Raw genomic sequence first — 24306 nt, forward strand, 5'->3', positions numbered from 1 at the left:
CCTCCCACTGACCAAAAACATTTAGGTTAGGTTAATTGGTTACTATAAATTTCCCATAAGTGTGAATGGTTGTCTGTCTCTATATATATGTTAGCTGTGATTGATTTGCAACCTGTCCACGGTGTATCTGCTGTTCGCCCAACGTCAGCTGAGATTGGCTCGAGCTCCCCCGCAACCCTTTAGAGGATAAGTGGTAAAGAAAGTGGGGGAATTTGAAGATACAGTTGTAAAAAGAAAAATAACTGAACTCACAAACTGAATTAAGAATACAGCTTTTAATCTGGCATTTAAAAGGACAATTCCCTTTCCAATTATCATTTCCATTTCCTGGCTGCTTTTCCTTTACCTATTAGCTATTCCATTTGCTGAGTCATTTAGCTTCTCCTTTTAGCCCCTGCATTTATTTTAGCCTTTCCATGACACTGTGGTCCCTGTGCTGCTAAAACAATGCAAATGAGTCTCCCAGTGAAGGCCCCCTCCTGTGAGTGGGTCCTGGTTTTCATAAGAAAACCTCTGTTGTGTCTCGTCAGTACAGGTTGTCACATTTTATCTGTCGTTTGATTTTTAGTAGTGATACAAACAATTAATATCAGGTTTTATTCTAACAAATGTGGGCTACTCATGTTGTATAAATAACATACATCTAATTGATGCTTATAGCCAATCACTACACTCAGTATTACAAACAACTGTGCAGTGTTTCTCTCATCAAACTCAAAAATGCAATAATCTTTTACTCCAACCAGACTTTCTGGATCATATGTCATTGTCTCACCAGCACCTTGAACAGCACGCCCACACCAACACAGCCTGTTGTATTGTTTTCAGGCTGCATGCAGCTGAGGAATCCCTGTACGTTGCTGAAAAACAAGAAAAAGTTGAGAAAAGGAAAGCAACAACTTGATAAGAAAAAGAACACAGTATTTGCACTCATGTTTGCTGCAGTGCAAAGTGCAATCACCTCTTATGGCCACATGGTGCCATCATAAATGTTAATGCACATTTGATATGGTTTTTATATGCTTACATAAGATATTTGCCATGTTATTATTTTAATGTTTATGCAAACAAAAAGTGCATAATGTTAGCGCTGCTAATTTTATTTGTAGTTTTCAGTTTGTGTATCAGTACTTTTTGAATATTTTAGCGCATTTTTAACAAGCAATAATACTGATAACTGTGATCATTTTGGTCATATCGTTTCATCTCTAGGCCCAAACAGGACGCTTTACTCTTACCCTGAGGTGATGTTTCTAGATGCCAGGGAAAAAGCAACACTCAGACTTATGACAGACACAAGAACACAATCAGTACAGCAGAAGTAATTGAAAATGCTGATCTTTGTGAGTCATTTAATATGTTTTAGAGGCCGAGTGGTGTTTTTATCATTTAAACAATTTTTCTGTTAATCTTCACGTGGTGTAGGGTAAGACTTTTTACTTCCAAATTATACAAAGTAGCGTCCTTATAAACTTCTAACCCAAACAGGATCCATATGTTCTTTCTGCCACCATCACCAGGATAAGCATTGCTTAGTTCTTTTGTCCTTTTGAGTCTTCATCTTTTTGTAGACTACACTCATTCTTAAGTGCCATTCTGTTGTTGACATAATGACCGGTCTTAAAGAAAAGGGGCTATAGCATTCTCTACTGACACTCAGTTCAAGTCGTCTTGTCTAATTGGACAGTGGCATCTTCTCTGTTGTCTGGCAGCTTTCTTACAAACATCATTTTGCAGTGTTTTGTTTTTAAACTTATCTGGACAGCCTGTGTGTATATAATGACAGAGTGCCACCACATACAAAAATAGCTTCTCTTATTCTACACATTCCTTTCACCTTTGGCAGTTGTAAAGAAATCTGATGCCTGAATCATTGCCTCAGCTCCCCTGCAGTGACCTTATCTCAGCAGAAAAGACAGAGTCGTTTTCTGAGATTGTGCACATTTATGAAGGCTGCCAATGTTGACCTGATGGTCCTGCTGATGACAGACAAAAACTCATTCATTAATCCCTACATCATCTTCTCCCGGAATCTGTACCTTAAGTAAAGAAACATAATTTATTTGAACTGCAATCCTACTTTTAGGATTTTCCATAATGTAGACCTGGTAATAATGGTAGTAGGTATCTGATATGGTTTGAGACATTCGAGTGGCTGAAATATTCATGTGCAGATTATATAGTAAATCATATCCAAGCCCTTCATACCTCCTCCATTTTTCTCTTTTTTAAACAATGTGTAGCCCTTTTTTGTGTAGCCCAAAAAATGCATGGAAACAGTCCATGTTTTTAGAAGTTCTTTGATGGAGAAGAATCTGGGCTCAGCCCCTGATGGGTAACAGTCCAGCCAACGCCCATGGTGCGTGCTAATTTGTTTCATTTGAGTAAGGCTCATAACCCACATTTACAGCAGAGTCCCATTAATGAGAAACTGGGATGAGGAATCCTCAGCACTGCAATATTATCCAGAACAATGAAGCATTAGAGCTTGAATGATGTTTTTTGTGTGTGACCAATCTCTTTTTGTTAAGTGTTTCGGTGAAAATCTGGTCAAACCACCTATCAGCCAACTCATGTAGAGGCTAGGGAGCATACTGTGACCCTAAATAACTTACACAGCAGGGCTTGACAGTAATGGTTGTCCTGTTGCCCCAGGCAACCAGATTTGGACCACTGTCAACAATTTTGTGCAGTCTGGGTTCCTCTGTTGGCAACTGTTCTGTGCTTAGAAAAACTAAGCTGAATCCCTCGATGTACAGTCTTTTAACTAAGTGAAAGAGTTCCCCTCCTGACCTGTTTTAGTCTGTGGTGAATTATTGAAGAAAAATGTTCAATGATAACTCGTCAAGTTTAAGGAATTCACTGATACCAAACAAAATACACCTCCATCAGCAAACATCTCCCAAAAAAAACTGTTTCCGCATTCAGGGAGCAACAGGAGCCACAGGGCTGATGAACAATAGAGAGCAGCTAAAAATGAGGAGGATAGCAGTGCAGCAGGTTCACCTTCAGAGGAATTAACCAAAACTGTACTTAGAAATATGAGCTCAGCAAACCAGGCTCTGGGCAAAACCAATTACTATATTCAAGACGACAAAGAAGCTTTTTCAGACTTGCCTTGAGTCTCTAGATCTAAAACTGCTCTGATACAACAGAACTGTCAAGCTGCAGATTAGACTAGGCTGGCAGGAGTTAAATATTCGACCTATTGTAATTTATCCTGCTAATTATGTTACCTTGCAAATGTGAAATTTAAATGCAATGACATTCGTCTTTCATTCTCACTTTTATTTTCGGATTGTTAATGACGCGTGTATGTGTGCATACGCATTTTTGTTATCTCATTGGGACCTTTTTGTGTGTAAACACCGACCTGTGAATGTGTGGATTCAACCTAAGTTAGGGTTAGGGTTAGGGTTAGGCATGAATTGATTATGATTAAGGTTAGGGTCAAGGTTTGATTTAGGCTTTCCAAAATGAATGGAAGTCAATGCAATGTCCTAACAAAGATGTGTGTGTGTGTGTGTGTGTGTGTGTGTGTGTGTGTGTGTGTGTGTGTGTGTGTGTGTGTGTGTGTGTGTGTGTGTGTGTGTGTGTGTGTGTGTGTGTGTGTGTGTGTGTGTAGTTCAAACAAGTTCAAAAGACAAAATTAGGTAATTTAAAATAGTTAAAATGGACTCATAATAACATAATTCAGACAGGTCATTGTACCCTACTTCAGTGCTCACTACCACCCACTGTACTTCACTGGGGACATGATGATGCTTGTTGCTATGGATACCGTCCAATGCTGTAACAACCATGTCTTATGCCAGTTAATTACATATTTAAGTTACCTTGACAGGATACGTATAATTACTCAGTGTCATTTGTTTTTGTCAACTGCATAATGAAATGAGTTTCAGTAGTATACAGTGATGCATGTAGCAAATGTTAGCCTGCTCTGTACATGGTTTCCCAGGAGGCACAGGGACTTTGATGTGCAAAATGAATCCACATCAAGCAAATGTGTCACAGAGGTCTCCATTGTTTGATTTCTTCCTCTTTTTATAAAAACACAGAGGGAGAGTGCTGCTATGAATGAAGACGGCCTCAAGTTCAACTTGTTAGGTTGATTATTTAAATAGGATTTGTAATTGACCATTCACGGAATGCATCCTCTGATCATCAGTTGTCCAATCATCGCTTAGCAACCGTAACGAGGCACAGTAGACCTGTCATGCTTTATATTTCTCCACATGCAGAAGTGGCGTGCACTTCTGCATGGTTGTTCATAAGAGCAAAACTTAGCATTTAAATAGTTAGAAGCAGGGTGTTTTTGTTTTTTTGTCTTTGCCTTTCCAAAATCAAAAATACACACATGGAAGGAATGGATCAAACAGTGTGTTTATCTGCTCTAACATAAGCTGCAAACATCAGCGCGTCCAGAGAAGTAGTTACTTCTAGTAGTACTGGCCACAATAGTGAGCGAGTGTTACCCCCAAGGCCAAAAAGCATTCATTAACTAACTGTATTAGTTTGTAGGGTTACATGTTGCTACTGTAATCTTTTTAAAATGCATATAAGACCCAGGAGAATGGAAAGTGTGAAAGGCATGCCAACATTCACTAAAGTGGTGCGGGGGCTTAACAAACTGTCAATTACAGAGGCCGATTACTACTTCAAATGTAAACTAAATCCAAAAGATGATGATTAATAGTTTAAGTTGTCAGTTGGTGCTTTACTCCTTCGCTACAGACTGTTTTTTTCAATTTTCAGTTGAAGTCAACAAAATGACATTCACAGGCAGCAGACGTTTGAAGTCAATAAGTCATTACACATTAAGAGCTTTTGCTTGTGTAAGAAAAATGATTTTTGAATGAGATTTTAATCTGTCAGTTGTTTTGGCACTGTGACACAAAGGGGTGGGGTGGGCGGGGTGTAAAGTAATGGTAAATGGTAAATGGACTGTACTTAAATAGCGCCTTTTTAGTCTTTTCGACCACTCAAAGCGCTTTACACTACAACTCATTCACCCCATTCACACACATTCATACACTGATGGCAGGCAGCTACCACGCAGGGTGCCAACCTGCACATCAGGATGAAGCTAACCATTCACTCGCATTTATACACCGTTGGCACAGCAACGGGAGCAACTACGTGTCTTGCCCAAGGACACATCGACATGTAGACTGGAGGAGCCGGGAATCGAACCGCCAATATTCCAAGTGGAGGACGACCGCTCTACCTCCTGAGCCACAGCCGTCCCCAAAAATGGCAAGTTTAAGAAACACCGTTTAAGACTTAAACCGTTCGATAGATCTGAAAGCATCCTCAATTTGTGTCGTAACATCAGTCATTTTATCCCTTAGTTAATATAAATATAGATTGGAAACATTGGTAATAGTGTTTCAACGCCAAAGGTACTTCAGGTGTTTAAAGTCCACCTTGACAACATGCTTCTGTAAATATCACACATGTTCCACTCATGTCACAATTCAGGAAATACTGCAACCTTGACTCTCTCTTGCCATCATTGAACAGAAAGCTAATGAGACCTGACAGGTCACTCACATCAGTGGAGCGTCTGTGCCCTCAGGGACTGAGAAATGTGGCAGGAGCTTTGACATGAATGTATGAAGAGTGTGTGAAGAGCTTCCAAGTCAAAGGCAGGGATCAAAGGGTTGTCTTTGCAGGTGTCTTTGATTCCATAACAATCATATTAAGCAGGATGAGCATCATTCTCGAGGAGTTTACACATGTACACCTCAGCTAGCAAAATTTCACTGTGGTGCTGGCGTTGTTCTGAGGTTAAAGTACATAAGGCACAATCTTTCTGTCTGTCTGCATCAGTGCTATGGTGCCTCGGATCAAACGCGCTGAGAGCCTGCTGTCAGATGGGATTAAGGAGAGCGTCACCTGTGCGCAGAAGCATAGTAGGCCAAAAAGAGCTAAATTCTCTGAGCTGAGATTACAAATGGATGTCTAACAGTGTAAGAATATATACAGTTCAGCTAGAAATCCATATTTCTCATTAAAACATGCCATAGGTTCAACTCTGGGTCACATAAAATCCTGTAGTCAACTCACATGCAAACATAATAAACATAGTTCACATAATTGCATAGACGCAATCAATTTAATTGGTAACATTTCACAGAGCAGTTCATTTGTCACACTGTAGGTCTTGATATATTTTGTTTGGCAGTGACAGTGCAGTGATTTACTGTTTCCTCTCTGACAGTTGAGTCGTGCTGGAAGAGACGGAGCGAAATAAAATTGCACCTGTCATTCTTCCATCACTACTGCCATCTTCATCCACACAAACTCCTACACTTCTTATTTTGTTTTCTCATTGTTCGCCTCCCCTTTTTCAAAATGTCACTCCCTCTATGTTAACCGGTTACTCTATTTTTTTTTTTTTCTTCAAGTTGGAAAGATTTCATATGCGTAATTATGTGATAACGAGTCAAATTCTCCTGGCTTAAGAGATGCATTTTTTTTCCTTGAGCTGCCCTCTCTCTTCAGCTAAGGAAATGATTTCAGAGGAGTAGTGTGTGATAAGATGAGACAGAAAACCTTGTGGGCATGACTAATGCTACTGAGGCCAATTAAGCTGATGTCTTGTATCCACTGAATGAAATCACCCTGATATGATCTTTTCTGCCTGTGCATATATTTGCTTCTAACTCTGATCACCTGAAAAAATAAGAGGAGACAGAGAGCTTCACTCATGCTCAAATCTTAGCCGTGCACATATTTATAGTTTGTCTACTAGAAAATTGGCTGTATTTATAGGTTGCTCTCGGTTATGAAAATTGGTAGCCATCTAAATGTGCTGAAATAGCAGGTTACATACAGGCTGATTCAGACAACTGCCACCAAACTACTGTGATTGTCTGTAACCACTACGCCACACCTGCTGAGAGTCAATTTATGACTTAGTTAAGCTCTCTGAAGGCTGCAACAACTCGCCAGTGAATGATTGTTAGTCTAGAGGAAGTCATAAATCAAAACAGGCCTCAGTTTGTCATTATCTATTAATACCGAGCTGCTCTCGCTCTAGAGCTCTGGAAACAGCCAGAACTCACATGATCTCTCCTTCTCCCAAGACTGAAAAGATTTCCTCTGAAAGATGGAGGCATAAGACAGCCCTTCAAAGTTTGCTCGGCTTGTGATTGATTTACTCATCCCTTCATGGTCTGCCTGGTGTGCTGACAGCTCTGGAGGTGGAACAGTGTTGAATGCCTTAATTGAGCCGAATGCTCAGAGCTTTAATGCTGCAGGCACAAAACCCACACAATTATTAAGGACTAATGACATGGGGTATCGCCCATTATTTTTCCAAATAGCCCATAGGGTTTTCCATATTTAGTGTCCCTAAGTCTTAATTAGTTATTAGGAAGAGAAAATTCTGTATTTACCCCAAATCTTCTCACAGGCCATTTTTGACAGTTAGTTTTGACAGTCGAAGTCTTTAGTTGAAACAAAAATGTGGATGTATGTAGGTCGGTATTTGAAGATGTGTTTGAACAGATATTTCTTTTCGTTGCTGTAATTATTAAAAAGTCTCTCTGTCTTTTCAGAGTCAAGATGATATGTACGTCATCCACAACAGTCAACTGGGTAAGTCCGTTTTTTTCCTAATTTGTAGCGAAAGTAAGTAAAAGTAAGTCAACGAAAAAAAGCAAGAAGAAAAAAAAAAAATTGCTTCAGATTACAGCCTGAAAATTACAACATACTATCAAATAAAAACCAATAAGTACAAGAAAATATAAGGTTACGGCTGTATCATATTATGGTTTGTTGGTGTGTCTTTTTTTCTCAGTTTTCCAGTACCTGTGTTTTTTGCATGGTGGTAGAACTAGAAAATTCCTTTGCATTTGACTTTTAAGGGGACAAAAGCATATTTCCACGTCTATCTTTTTAATCTGTTGCTCTCCTGGAATATTTTTTGCATGATTTACAGATCAAAACTCCTTGTTTTTCTTATACTGACCCTTTGCACAGCCCCTCAGCTCACCCTCTGTCTGAAACAGACTGTTTTAGCTCCTGTCACTTTCAGGCCCTCCTCCCAAAGTGCCCATCCTGTTCTGATTGGTTAGTTTCTTGAAGCTGTGTCACAGTCGACTTCTCGTCACTTGGGAGGCTACATCAACAAACCATAGAACACACTAAAGTAGTAGGATTTTACTACTTTCTCTGGTTCTTTACTCAAAATGTCAACTTCTCCCATATATGAGCTGACACATTAGAGTGGACAACGCAAAAAACACATGGAAAAACCTTAGCAATAACCCTGGCCAAGGCCATGCAACAGGTGGCTGTTTATGGACTTATACTAGAAGCTGACGCTCATTGGCCAGGTAAAAAGCAAATGAATCGTGGGAGCAGGTTGAAGCCCTGTTTTTTGACTTGCAAGCAGTATTTCTAAACATGTTAACCTCAAGTTTTGGAACTTCAACCATACATACAAGGTATATAAATAGTAGAAAACCACCATAGGCCTGATATGTTCCCTTTAAACGAAATATGTCCCATTTATAGAAAACAAAAGACAAAAGACAAAAGAAGGGAGCATCTAGAAATAAATTATATTGTTGGTACTTTTTAAATATAAAAACTAGCATAAAAACTGTGTAGCTCTAAATTGTAATTTGCAGGGTGTAATTTAAAGCATGGCCAAAAACTGTTATATATCAATCTCATTGCTGTTGTCTTCCTGTGTTCAAAACTGCTGTTAATAGAATGGAGTCTTTATTATGTTTGATATTTGTTTTATTATATTTATCAGCCTGCATGAGTGGAACTCTTTTGTAATCTTGGATGACATTCAAAGTGAAAAACTATTACGAGTATTTTTCAATTTAAAGAGAACAGTATCCTCAAAGGATTCAAATAGATTGTCACTTGATATGATCAGGAACGGTATATATTGACGTGAAAAATGTTGGATTGAATGAAATTCTTTGTTTGAGTGTTTTTGTGTGATGCCTGCCTTTTAAAATGTAATCTTCAGAGTTCCTCAGACTTTTTCGTAAATATAGTCCCATCTCTTTATCGATTTGACAGCAACCAGGAATTTCATAAGTCGAGTAAATAAAAAAGATCTCATGTGTGCCTTTCATGCTTCAGGGGGCTCATACAATCACCATCTGAGAGTGATTTTGGGAGCATGTAGAGGAGTTTGGAGCCAGTTTTTCTGGACCTCAGCCTGTTTTTCATTCAACTGGGTCACTGCAGACGCAAAAGTACACAAAAGCAAGTTCATAATGCTCTCATTTGGCACCTCAGCACAGAGAGAAAAATACAAACAGACAGTTATCTGAAAAATGGAGCTACACTATCTGGCACCGCCAAAGTAATTCCCTTTGTCACAGCAGAAAAGCTACGTTGGCCTGCAGAGTATATTGTTTGCAGGCAGGAATTCAAAAGATGAAGACAGGAAAGCAGAACTCACTACGTATTGTTTTAACAGTATAGCAAACATCAAAAGGTACAATAACTTGTTTATTTTAAAGGAGCTGGTGACCTTTTTCGAAGGTATTTGAAGTAATCACTCAAACAATGTTTCTTTAGAGCGAATACCTAAATGAAATTTGAAATAGAAAGCGAAATAGGGCATTATATACAGTATGTGCATGCTGATATGTCCGCTTCATTACACACCTTTTAAAGCAAACAAAAAAGCAAGGTAATTCCTCTGGCTGCTTCGTGCTGCATGAAGTGTTTTTAAAAATGCAACAAGCTACATCACAGAGATAGCTGAAGCCTCTGAGATCATCGCCTACCAAAAAGCCTGAGGAAAAGAAATATGTACATTTTCCAACAGTGCCCAGGGCTTCTAGTCCTCACTGGATATAATAAAACCCTTCTACATCACAATAAACACGTGGAATCTGAAAAGGTGAGTTTTTTTCTTCACATATTGAATGAGCTTTCATTGTAGTTTCATGGTGCTCCTCTTCAGTTGCCTGTCAGATTTAGTCAATGAATGCAGAACAGCATCTATTCATTTTATTTCTCTTAATCAGTTTATAATGAATTATATCAAATCATTTTCTCCACCATCTCAGTAAACATCAATAATAATATCATGTACTTTAAGGCCTTTGGCAGTCTAGGCTTATCATCAACTCAATCAATTCGCTTCTTTTCCAGAATCGTTGTCCACAAAATATTAAATAGATAAATGTGTGTTTTATATGCATAGTAGAGGAGTCACAGTAATTAAAAAAAAGTATGAATATAACTTAACTTTCAATTAAACCAACTTTTTGAGTGTAAATGATGGTTTCAGTGCTCTAATGTGGTCCAGGTATAGGGCACACCTACAGTACACCTTTCCATTCTCTTGAAAAGTGTATTTAAAGAATGTGTATTCAATTTTTTGGACTGGTACTGTAGATAGCCTATGTGTACAGTATATACAGTAAATGCAAAACAGAATAACTGTTAATGACAAGGCAAGTTTGTTTGAATAGCACATTTTAGCAGCAAGGCAGTTCAAAGTGCTTTACATGAAATATAAAATGCATCCAGGCAATATGTATAAGCAACACAAGGCAATGTAAAAATACATTTCAATACAAAAAAAAGTGTTAAATTAATTGGAAATAAAAAAATGTGCTAAAATAGAAAAAAACAGGTATAAAATACAAGAATAAAAGTTACAGTGCAGTGTAAGAAATAAATAATTATTTTGCTTAAAAAAAAAAAAAAGTCTTCAGCTGTGACTTAAAAGAAGTGAGATTTTTCAGCAGTAGTCTGCCGAAGATAATTAAATTAAAAAGTTTAACCTGAACATTTTTTTCATTTCTTGCTTGCCATGCTCAGCTTTTAAAGTCAATTCAAGGAAATAATGTTCTTATCTCTTATGTGATGATTGGATGAGGCAGTTTTGACTAGAATCTAGTCGGCTATTGATTGGGACCAGAGAGTCAGTAATGTATTACTTTCTTTACTATTAGACACATTTATACTCTGCATACCTTTGAATTGAGGGAGGTAATTAATTTCAGATTTCATTGACAGTTTATATTACAGTTTTCTTTATACATTTGGAGTCCTTTTCTATCAAGATAATATTGCAACAAGTGGAGCGTGCTGGTGGTCGAGTGGTTAGAGCGCATGCCACGTACCCAGCCGACCCCGGTTCGAATCTGGTAATGAAATCACATCCTTCTTCATAAAGTCCTGATACACTTGAGTGCTGTTTTAAATGCAAAGCATGGTCACACATAGTATTACTACATTCAGTTTTTTCTTCCAGTTTTTTTTTCTATAAACTTGAAGTTAATTGATAAATAACAACTATTCATGGCATCCTTTTTAAAAGCACCCTCACTGTACTCTTAGGAACTAAACTTTTGCACACTAGCCTACTGAATTTCATGATCCCCAAGATGAGATGAACATGTTTTCACCTGTTTTAGACTTTATGTCTGTTGAAGGAATCCATTGGTATGAGAGAGATACATGGAGAAGGATTTTGTTTATAGTCAATAATTAAGTGACTTGATCTCTTAATTTAACAAGGCTAACATGTTCGGAATGACAAAGCTAACCTGCTGATGTTTATGATATACCATGTTTACAACGTTCATCTTCAGTTTAGCATCGTTACATGCTAACATTTACTAATTAGCACTAAGCATTATTATTGTTGCATCATTAGTGTTGTAGATTTTTAGCCATTAACCAAAATATTTGACAAAAAATATTTTTGACCTGTAAATTTGCACCAAAGTCATAAAAATGAATCATGAATGTCTGTACAAATTCATGAAAATCCAACCAAATGTCAAGAAATTTCATTAAGAAACATAAAAGTCAATCTCAAGGTGGCACTATAAAGTCAAGGGATCACCAAAGTTATTAGGATGCATAATCTGAGTCTAATCCATTTAATGTTTGTACATTGTGTAGAGCGATCAACATTACGGTCTCTAAATGCACACTGCTTGCACCGTCCTGTCTTTTCATCCTAGTTTTCTGGGTCATGGCCATTGACTGTGTAGAACTTGTGTAGAACTGTTTCAAAACTGTAAATGTAGAAAGAATCCTTTGCTTTATGGCTTTAAAGGAAATGCCACCAAAAGCAGATGTTTACATTCAATGTTGTAGAAAAATAGATTACCTACAGGTTTTATTCTTTATCTGGGGGAGAAAGAAAAATGTTCCAGCAAACAGCAGATGCAAGGTACATTGCCATTTTTTAAACTGTGGATTTTCATTTATTTATTTGATATTTGAGGGGATAGAGCAACACTGCACCACAAACAGTGAATGGAACTTCTTCATAGCAAAGAAAGTGTACCAGAATTTAAATCAGATTATCACTATAACAATAATTAAGCCTGCTACTGCCCCCTCTGCAGTTATATTATATTTATGCTGTGGCTTCGAGCCAGCCTCTTCAGGCTAGGGGGATATGCATTGTATCTTCAAGAATGTACAGGAAGAATGTCCATTGTCTTTGCTTTATTATTCTGAACACGGCTGATCATTTTATCTTACAAATTAATACAACAACCACACGTTCCTACTGAAGAAGGTCACAAACAGTACCAGCATATATGGCTCTTTGGGCTATGAAACCATGCATCATCCGAAATGTTAATTCACCCTTATTTCCAAGTGTGTCCCATCCATGAAAATACTATTATGGGTAATGAATGGGTTTCATAAGCAAAACCTGGAATCTGTTAAGTGTTAATTGCCTTAGGTTCCTGAATTATTGATGCTAAGTGAGGTTTAGGAGTTGAGTTCAGCACTCATTAGTCTTCAGCAGAGTTGTCCATGGAATCGTGAACTCTAGAGAACCTCTAATGAGTGTGATAATCACAGGTGGGAGATCTTTTTTCCCCCCAACCTTTACATGTTGCTGCGTGATTGTTTTGCACGTGTGTTTTTGCGTTACAGCTCTGAGATAATTGTAATGAGCTGAGATATTTACAGGAGAGTGACTTTTCACTTTTATGGCTCTCCCTTCGTGCACACACAGACACATGTGTGCACACACACAGACACTGGCTCTATTTTTTCACAGTCCCGTTGCATCTCCCTGGATCTCTTGGTTTGCCCACTCATTTGCTTCCCTTTCTGTCTACCCCCTCGCTGCTATTTTCCCCTCTCTGTTCTACTGAGAGATATTTATGACACTGACCTTTCCAGCGGTAAACTGAAAGTTAAATACACCATGCTCTCTATTGATCTTTTGCAAGGCAATTAAAAGTCTGTATTAATATGAGAAGAAAGCTGATAGGAAATCGTTTCACTTGCTGCATGACACATAGCCCTGTGCCACACTAGATGATTGCCTGTAGGGAAGGTAAATTATTTTTATATTGCTAAATCAAACTCTCAATAGCGTAAAAGTTAGCTATATTGAATCTGGGCTTCCAGATTGAATATCACCAGATGTCTGTGGATTGGCTATTAAATTCTGGTGCTGTCTGGTGTGACGGTCATGGTTAGTTTGGCCAGGCAACTGCAACCAATTCTCTTCGGTGCACTCTGTCTCTCAGATGCACCGTTTTGGACGTGAGGAAAGGAGCGATGGAGGGGAATTTTCCAGAGAAGGATGATTCTGGGCCATCTTGTCTCAGGGAGTCCAATGATGTGAATCATTGGAGTGTAGCAGGTTTTACACCAGCACAATCAGCCGCTGGATGAGAAGTCATGCCTGCCAACTATGGAAATGAGCTATTGACATCTTCTGTCATCTCTGAATATGTGCTTGCAATGAAGAGCTCTGGATCTACCATGACAGTTTCATTGTTCTCACAACAGCCTAATGGCCCTATTGCAGAATCTTATCCCTTTAGACTTTAGCAGATGTTTGTCATTGAAATTGCCCTATCGATCTGCTTTCCATCCTTCTGCCTTCTCCTTTTTCTGTAAGAATTTTTAAATCCTGCTCTCCCCTACTTATTCACACATTCACTTGTGCATGTTCACTGTCAGTTGCCTTTCAATGGACGTTTGTTTATTTAACTGTAGGGATGGAGATACTGTAGGCTGAAATGAAACGTTCCTGTGACAGTTCTGGTGACTACACACACCTGCTCTGTGACACTGATGGAAATGACAGAGCTGCAGGAGAGCCTAGAGGTCAGTGTGCTCTCAGCTCCTCTGCCAGTTGGCAACGTCTACCATCCTGCTCTAAGGAAGTGTCACTATTGATTTGTGTCAATGAGGTGACAACACTGCAGGGCCAGCCAGTATGAGAGCACACAATCTACATTCAAGTGCAGATATTTACACCCTCCTGTATGCGTACACACACACACACACAAACACACCGGGAAATCTAAACACATTTTAGTTTATCTGACATGATTCTTTAATGAGTCTGATTCTATCCCCACTTATATGCAGCGATGGCGAGGCAGTGAGAATACACAACTCTCAAAGCCTTAACTCAGAGTTTGCCATAGACCACATGGACATAGCCTTAAAAGAGTAACATCATGCATTGAGAAAAAAAGCATCAGATCAGAGAGGGAAGGAGGCAGAATTCTCCCGTGTCTCATTTCATCCAATATATTTCAAGGCCGATACAGTCTTTTTTTCTGTGGAGTAGCCTCTGTGGAATACTGAATGAGTGCAGGGAGAAAAACGAACACTAGACTCAGGCACTCTAGTTCCATTGGCCTGGCAAAATAAAATCATCTGTACAGAGGTGACCGGGGCTTTGGTTTCATCTCCCCAGAAACCTTGAGTCGCTTTCATTTGATGTGCATTATTTTCAGCTAAGAGGCATCCCTGGATAATTTAATTTAACCACTGAAAAAAGCTTTGTAACATATTTTGCACAAGGGTGTTGCTTCACATCTTTTCCTTATTATTGAAGAGATGAATTGATGACATACTTTCACCTCTGACTATATAGCTATTAATACAACTAGTGCCACTACTGCTAGTGGGAGTAGCAATACAGTATTATCTGTGACAACTAGACAACACCATAGCAAACACCTAGCAACATCTGACCATAAGATTTTAGCTGGGGTTAGCTTTTCAAAGAAATAGTTACCAAGTGCTTTAAAGGAGGAGGAAAGGAGATAAAGGGGAAAAGCACAGAGATGACATATTAACACAATTAAAGTTAACACACCTTGAAATATGAAGTTAAAAACAAAGCTATAATGTATTTGCTCTGGTCCAAATCTGTGGATGAAATGTGTTCTCACTTTGGTTTAGTTTCTTTTCACACAGAGAAAAATCCAAGTGAACCAGAATGCATCACTGCAAGCGACTTGAGAATGTTCACTCCACTCATTGGTTAGATGTGTCATGGGCGGAAGGAGGAACTTGAACAAAAGAAGATTCTGTGTCATATTTAAAATGCAATGTACTTTGTTGCAGTAGTCCAGGTTGGATCTTAATTCACGCTCTAGCTAGCTTCTAGCAACAGTTCATTTAATTCATCCCCTTACCAGCTATCTAACTACGGGAGCCATTTAACTCAAACTTGTATAGAAAGCCTTGCAGTTGGGTTGGATTAAAATTGGATCACATTTTCACTGCAAACAAATCGCTTCAAAGTTTGTTTCGGCTCAGACCGAGACCACATCCAGGCCTCAGTACAGTTGTTTTGGTCTGCACCTGACTAAGATTGCTGTGTTCAGATCTGCTCAGACAAATCACACAGAGGGGAAAATGAAATTCAACCAGCTTAAATGATTCAACTGGACTAAACAGCACTGGTCTGAAAAAACACCTTTAAATTTCCTCCCACTGCTCAGATGGCACAAAAACAAAGACTAGGCAACCACCTCCAATAGCTACACCCCAGCACAACTCAATTTACTAGTAACTGTATAGCAATCACTTAACAACTACTCACAACATCCAAGCAACCGTCTATCAACACCTATCCACACCTCCAACCTTTTTATAACACCATAGTAATGCAACTGCGTGTAAGCTGTGTTTAGACCAAGTAACTCTTTTGACTTGTTTGCACACTATTCTTGGCTCAGGAACATCCTTGGATATTTTCGCCTGTGGAAAAAATGTTTTATGGCATCTCTGGGACCAAAGCTGTTGTTTTAAATCTTTGGCTTATAATTAAATACAAGTAGATTTAGTGATTGCACATTTGCAATCTGGGATGGCCTGGCATGAGAGACAAAAGAGTGCACAATGGTGGTTTCTTACCAGAAGGGAGAAGGACACAGGAATGATGGAAATGAAGGAAGAAGGGCACTACAACAGGATATTTCCGTTTCCCCTTTTCTCCCTGTTGTTTGATGATTAATCGAAACCCATTAGTGTGGAGCCGAGGCCAGTGAATTCAGTCTTAATTAGTTTCTTTTTTTAACCATCGTTCTCCTTTGCTTTGACATCGGGTACGTATTATCTACACAATGAAGGATTGGCAAACTGCTTATCTGATTTTGCTGTTAGTCTCATGCAGCTGGTATTATTGCTGTACTGTGCAGTATCAGGAGAACGCGGGTATCTCACCTGGGGCTTTAAAATGCACTGCTTTATGTGAAACCAAATGCACACACACGTACACACAAATCGTCATTCATTTAGCAAACTCAGTAGAAGGACATTTAGAGGTGGTGTAGTGGTGTTCGCTCCCTTAGCTTAGCTCTCGGCGGAGGTTAGATCTGTTGGGAGATGGACATGCTGAGATTTAACAAGTAAACCCCCCCACCCCCCCACCCCCCCCTTGCCAGGGCTCGAGGATCAATGGGATCTTTGTTATGAGAGGCGCCAAGGAGCAACACACCCACCAACACTTAATTAAAAAGATCTGACACAGATACTGTACTGTGACATAGTGTCTTGTCCTGACCCCACTGCTAATATCTGAACCCAGGGAGGGAATAGGTTCAGGTAGTGTAATTGAAGAGGAGGCAATCCATCTAATCCTGCCATTGTCAGCAGTTGCACTTCCCCTTTTTTTCTTGTATTGCTTTTGCACAACTATTCCGAAGGGAAGATTATAGACCTGTCAGCAGTGGCTGTTACTTAGTTATGTTTTGAAACACCAGAATACACAGACGCAGCAAATTTTCAAAAGCTTCACAGGAAAGCCCCTTCTGGTACTGTAATCATAATTTATGACATAGCATACCGTTTATGACTGTATTCTGTGCAAACACTTAAATAGCTAATTAAAATGTCGAAAGCAAGTGAGAATTATTTGGCACAGAGCCCATTATGGTTTTTTGAGTTCAGATTAAGTGGCATTAATATGTTGCACCCATGAATCACATCGGACTCAGCATGAAGATTTCTTGTCTTAGAAATAAATGAACATGAATGAAGTATTTCTTTCCTATGTCTATTAACTAAAATGATGACGTGTGTGCTAAAAACCATGTATTGTAGTAATTACATTAGCCCATAGTGAATATATTGGTCAGTGACAAATAAGGGTTGGCAAGATGAACAAATCAACAATATGTTAAAACTAGTTTTAAAAGCAGCATCAGGTTTGTTAAAATGTACATTTAGTATTTTTGTTGGTTTTACATCATTTGAAATGACATTTGCACCATTTTTTACCAAAAGTAAGACTGAATGCTCCTGAAAATGTCAAATGGTGTAAAAACAAAAATACAAATAATGACTTCATTTAAAAAATGTAACTGGTTCCAGATTGACATGTAATATTTATATCTATTGTATCCATTTCCTTTATTTAATATAAAAAGTTATAATGTAAGATCATTCCAAACTTGTTAATATGGTGTTTTATTGAGAAGTTTGCATTTTTAAGCAAGTTTAATTATTTAGTACGTTTTTATGGTTATACCACATTTTTGCCATAATCCTCTGATATATTCTCTCAAAATTGATTAAATACAGTAATTTGATGCTGGCTCCACAAAACAATATGTGCAAGGTATTCATACGTTTAATTTCCAAAAAACCACATGGACACAAAAAATGTCATAGACCCATATACTGTTGCTAAGGCAACAAGTGCCAACTGACATTAACATATGTAAGCTAGTTTAACTTGATCAGCCCAACAACAATAACCAATAAAATTACCAAACCATTTTTTTTTAAAGTTCTGCAAAGTATGCAGCTACCTAATAAAAGTTTCCTCAAACATCGTAATGAAGCAAGATATAGACAAATTAACTAGTGTACACTAAAATATAGCAGCCAATAACGTAATAACAGCCAATAACATAATCATTTTGACAGTTTTAAATGTAATCAAGCCAATAAAATAATAACTTGCCAATAATGTAATAACATTCTTAATAATAACTTCTGCCATCAAGTTACATTTTTATTTACATAGCCAATAACGTAATAACTTATTTTATTATTTGCAAAACATTATTGGTTCAGAAATGTTATCACATTATCGGCTATATTAAATTACAAAACAGGCGAAATGATTACGTTATCGGCCATTATTACATTATCGGTCATAATTACGTCATTGGCTGCTACAAGGTGCTTAAGTGAAATTTACCCACTTGAGAGAATAAATGAAAACAAACAGTATTGCTTTACCGATATTCTCTGCATGTAGCTAACTAGCAATCGAAGAACACAGTGCAATCCCACATCTTACGAACAGTTGTTCATGTGCAGCTTATTCGAGTCAGAAATGCTTAAATTGAATTGGAGGTATCTGTAAAGTTAGAATATAAAGTGCATATACAGTAAATAAAATAATACACAGCTGAAAGTGAGTGGGCAAATACATATAAATAGCCTGTATGCCATATATACACAAAATGTCCTGCACATCTCATTACTGGTACGTTTTTGAGCTGCCTGTCATTGCAGGAAAACTCTGACACCTCTTCGGCTTTCTTCTTACTTCACACCTGGGTATTGGCTCCCACCTCTTAGCTCTAAATCCTCGAAAAGCCTTTTTGTTGTCACAGCCATTCCAGCCAGGTGCCGCCGACTTCATTTTGATGTGAGGGACAGCTTACAGGATTTAAGAGTTGTCAAATGTAATTGTACAGAGCCAAAGACAAAATGACAGATTTTTCCTTTTTTTTGTTTTAATAACCCCCCACCCTCCCTCCTTTGGTCTAATTTTGATTGTACTGGCCATGATAGCCATAGGGTTTATGTGGACTTGTTTGTGCAGCCAATGTCATTCTTCGCTGAGCTGTGTCACTATTACTACCCTGAAAATGGATTTCACATGAAGAGGAACAGCAGAGAGCTGGGTCAGTGACAAAGATGGTATCCAAACATGTCATGAGCCTTGAAGGAGCCTGTATTAGCAGTTTTTGAGGGTAACTGAGGGTATTGAGCTAATGGCTCCTTGTTAACCTCGGCCTTAACATGCAGTATCAATACATTTTACTGATAATGCGCTTGTGTCGCTCAGCCAGTAGTGGACAGATGGACTATGCCAGTCTTTTGGGTGTTACGGCACCTCAGAGAAAAACTCTTCTGACTGCTAATCTTTTATTAAGTAACACAGCCTGGGCTGTGACATTTACATACTATCTCCCCAAGCCAATTAAGCTCTTGATGTGCTGGTTATTATCAGCAGGCCAATAATGGCGATTAGCAAAAGTCACCTCAGTTATTCAGACCGTGACTCTTATCTTGTCTTGCTCTCGGAAGGTCATCGATTGCCGTGGTCCTTTTTCACAGTATGTGAGCAGTCTCACATCTGTCCTTTGTGTTCCTCCAGACCTGCGGGAGATAGTGTTCGTCATCCAGAGTCAAAGCAACTCCTTCCATGTGAGGCAAGCAGAGAGACGGAAAGCAGATTTACTAAGGCAAGCACACAGTCTCACAGAGGTAAGATTCAAGCTACCTTTCACTCACATGCACACATGTTCTGATTTTGGCATATGAAGACCATATCAAAGCTCACATGCTAGAAACGCTCAGTAAAATATGTCACTATCAGCCAAAGTCAGATCTGAATATTAGTTGTAGGACTTATTTTTAAAATTAGTTCAAATACTTAATTTGGTTTTAATTAAAAATCCATCTGGGAGTAGGGAAGTACACATGACATCGTTTCATGTTTGCCATGTGTGATAATTTACTATTATTCAATAGTTATAATTTTAAATATTGAATGGTGTTATGAAGAATTATTAATTAGCATCCAGATAAAACCTCTACAGTGCATCAAAGTCCAAAATATTCAAGTGTAGTTTGAAATATGCAACATTCTTGGTTCCTTGCGGCATCAAATCTTGTGCTTGCTTATAATTTTACGTATTTAGGAAATCTAAACATTTATGTAGCTTTGAAGTTCAGATATGCATCACTCTGCTCAACATTTCTGCCTGTACTGGCCATTTTTACATACATTTTTAATGAGAAGTGATGATCATCCAGTGGCTAGGAGAAGACATGTTATGTATGTAATTTCTGTTTTTTATGAAAAAAAAAGTACAGGGGCAATGACTTAATATTTCAGGTAATTTGTAAAATTTCAGTGGGCAGATCAGCATTGTGTCTTTAGAAGACAGAGAACACATTTGCAGGTCAAAATGTCCTCCATTTCTGTTCATTAAATCCCCTCAGAGCCAGATGAAATGTAGCGTAATATATGAGTTATATTCTGTTTGGTTAAATAGTGAATGCACCATCACTAATGACAATATTACACTAAACTAGATGGAGGAACTGCTCGCTGTGTTTCCTGTATCAAGAGACCAATTTAGATCTCTCATGTGGGTTCATATTTCTGCGATCGTGGATTTGTTTCTGACTTTGAAATGTTGAGTTGTCTCAGTCTCAGTCATTATTTCTCCTTCTAATTCTATTATAATGGCTTGAAAGTAATCACAAAATATCCAGTCTATCATACCATTTGCCCTGAAAGCCTACAAGTCCAAAATTAGAATTGATGCAGCAGGTGACCTTACTTCATTACTATTGAAATCTGATTTTGATTCCTGGTTGCCCACAATTTGGAAATATAGTTTCATGTTTCCTGTAATGAATAGTGGCATCAATTTCTGCATGTAGATACGATTTGTCATGAAAAGATTTGGTTACATTAATGGACATCAAATGTTATGAGATAAGACAACTTCATGAATACCCCATCATGTTGTGTTTGCATTTATGATCTCAAAGATGTCTGGCATTTAAGTATCTGTTGCATGCAATTACACAAACTCCATGAGTCCTTGGAGAATTTTAAATCAGCAAAAGTGACAGCTTTTCAAAGACACATAAAACCCTAGGCTCATGCTCAAATCATGATTCACTGAATCATAGTTAAAATAACTTTTGTTTTAAGGTATTCTTCACTCTCAAATATGCAGAAAGTGCATTCTGTACCCTCACCAAAGCTACACTCTTCTAAATGAGTTATTCATTTGTTATTAAATATGTTATGTAATAACAGACAAGTTTATTTTCCCATATCCTTCAAAATATACAGTACTTAGTGATAATAGATATTGCCAAAAACTGCAGTCGTGTGTATGAAAATACCAAAAATATTGAAATCCTTTTGAAAAAATCATGCACACAAAAAAAGTAAATAAACTCCTTCCAGAATTACAATTACTCCTTTTCTCTCATTAAAACTCCCAGCTTCTAAAAATATGCAAATATTATTCATTTCAAAGTTGACCTTCTGGACACAAGATGTCTCCTACTTCACTGTTTATGTGCACTGGAAGCATCAAGTTTCCACATCACACTGGTGTAAGTTGAATATTGGACGAGGATTGGCTTCCAAATTATATGTGATATTACAAATCATGAATGTAGGTCCATCCCTTAAAATTGAATTTTCAATAAGCACAGAGAAACTTTCCACTTTCAGTAGCTGAATGTTAAAAAAACGCCCTGTAGTGTCAAACTCTGCACATATATCATTCTGCACAGTGAAGCTGTAGGAGAAGGAGCAAGAAGAAAAACATAAACCATTCTTTTGACTGGAGAGGGACTTTAAGTTCTTTAGATATCATGCCAAATAACAAGCAAGCAGGACTGAAACTGCTTAGGCTACTTTTAGGGACACATTTCAAACTTAGGACCAGATCATTTGGGAAGGCTTGTGCAATTGGGGACAAAAGCTGTGTCCCCAGTTGGAAAAACGTTGTTGTCTCTAGTCTCCAGAAAATTAATGTAAGTTTAAGTTAGGTCCCCAAAAGTGACCCTGATCTGATGTGTGTTTGCATGTATGTCAGATCAGAATTCATCAAAAAAGTCCAAGACTTTATTCCCCTCCAGTCTTTCCTTTTTTTGCTCTCATCTCTGTACGTTTATGAAGCAGATTCATAATCACAACATTTTCGCTCAAGATGAAACATTTTCAACATTCCATTAAAGCTTTATGCGACTGCGCCACCTCTAAATTTTGCCTCATTTTCCATCTGAACACCAGCACTTTCCAGTCATTGTGAAAATCAGAATCGAAATTTGCAGAACATAAAATCTGCTTACATGGCTACATTTGAGTATATAGATAAAATTTTAAGTCTCCCATTTATCTTGTTCACCACCGCCCCCACCTTCTAAAGCCAAACATGAGTTACAACCAGCCATCCACCACTTCACTCCCACCTCTAAGGCCCAACACAGAAGCCTATAATTCTGTATTTAACAGTGTTAACGGGAGTTTCTGGGATACTGAAGTAAAAAGATCAAAGCCAAATGATATTAGAGATTTGCTTAGTTTGTAGCTGTTAAACATGTTTGATGTACTGTATTTTGTGGTTCTGAAAGATTTGCAAAAAGCCCTTAAGTGCCTTTTAAAATATCTTGAAACCAGTTTTGAGATACACAGAAAGACGGTGGAGACATTAAAGAACTGAAATTACATATATGTATATAATTTTTTTAATTTTTTTAAATTATTATTATTATTTTTATTTATTTATTTTTTTGTCATGCTCATGAAATACGCTTCATTTTTTGGATGAACTGTTGTTATCAACCCGTAGGGAAAGGAAGAAAAAGAGATCATTACTGTATTCTAGCCAGGTGGCAACAACAAAAAGATTATGAAATGTACAATATTTGATTCTTAAATGATTTAGGCAGACTTGGTATCACTCATGATGTGATGTGTTAGGCCATTTATAATAAGTTATAGATTTATGGCCTCATCACTGCATCTCAGAGATTGGAAAGTCATGTACCATCAAGTATTTCTGTCACTTCTCTGTCTTTTCTGTCTACCTGTTTCACTCACAGCAGATATTTCTTTTATCCTTGTCTGTCTGAGAAAGGTTTTTGTGATATCCACAGATTTACACAGACAGGAACTTGTGTATTCTGCATGGCAGCTCACAGCCCATGTTCCCACAGTCTGACATTCTGCCTTCTTGGAGGAATTCACATTACATTTATACAGTATTTTTGTTTAGCCGATGCTCATATCCACAGAGGTATACAACAGAGAAAGATTAAACTCTAAAACCTCTTACAGCAGTAGTGGGATACACCATGTTTTTTAAAAGGATTCTCATCGGTATTACTTGTATTATCTTAACACTTGGAGCATTTACAGAGAAACTGTGATGAAAATCCTTTAAATCTGCTGTGCCGAACTTTTACATATAAATTAACCTCTGTTACATTCAAGGCCTTGCGAAGCAAGTTCCCACAATGCTTTTTTAGCCTGTCACCAACAGATAAATCTCTCTGTATTTTACAGTATACCTCATTTTTAAATCAAGTGTCGGGTTTGACATTCCCACACTGGCTGCATGAATGCATACTGCACATGCTTTATGGGCAACTTCCAGTTAGCCCTCTGCTAATTTGAATTGGGATGAAATAATTTAGATGTGCAGCTTTTCTAAGCTTTCCAAATGTTATTGGAATGAATAGATTAAATTATGATAGTGAAACAAGTCATTTTGTGAAGGGTTGTGTGCACTCAAAATAATTTATCCATCGTCCAGCCACAACAGTAACAATGGAGTAGGCTATGATGGAGCCTATGACCTAAGCACATGTCAACATGGTGTTTGTGTAATTACTCTTACTGCCAGAAGGGGAAGACAAGAGCCCCACAACCCAGCTTTAACATAGAATCCCAATTGATGAGGTGGCCTTTACTGGCTTGGCTTAATCGGCCATCAGACAGTGTTATTTGTGACTGTAACTCATCACAGAAGCAGTTTTGAGGTGGCTGCTGTATCTTCCTTCCAGCCCCTCCAGCATAGCTTCCTGTCCCTCTATTTCATCCAGGCCTCAGTGACCCCTATCTTCTCCCAAGTCACCAAGCAATCAGTGTTCTAGTCGTTGCAAACGTGTCCATATGAGGAATGACTCTTATCTGTTGATTGAGAGTCTGCAGCTTGCAGACAATCGCCATGAAAGAATCAGCCTCTCCTACTAAAATACATTTATCACAGGAATGTCAATAACTCTTTG

General features: G+C 38.1%; 1 protein-coding gene across 1 annotated transcript in view; it reads left to right on the top strand.

The window, feature by feature from the left end:
• b3glcta (beta 3-glucosyltransferase a) overlaps positions 1-24306 on the top strand; it is a 66339-nt gene that overhangs the window by 13866 nt on the left and 28167 nt on the right. The window contains exons 3-4 of the mRNA XM_062419751.1: positions 7569-7608; positions 19634-19743. Of these exons, the coding sequence (XP_062275735.1) occupies positions 7569-7608; positions 19634-19743 (150 nt within the window). The remainder of the gene's footprint in view (positions 1-7568; positions 7609-19633; positions 19744-24306) is intronic.

The sequence above is a fragment of the Scomber scombrus genome, chromosome 5, assembly GCF_963691925.1.
Source record: "Scomber scombrus chromosome 5, fScoSco1.1, whole genome shotgun sequence".
Classification (NCBI taxonomy): Eukaryota; Metazoa; Chordata; class Actinopteri; order Scombriformes; family Scombridae; genus Scomber; species Scomber scombrus.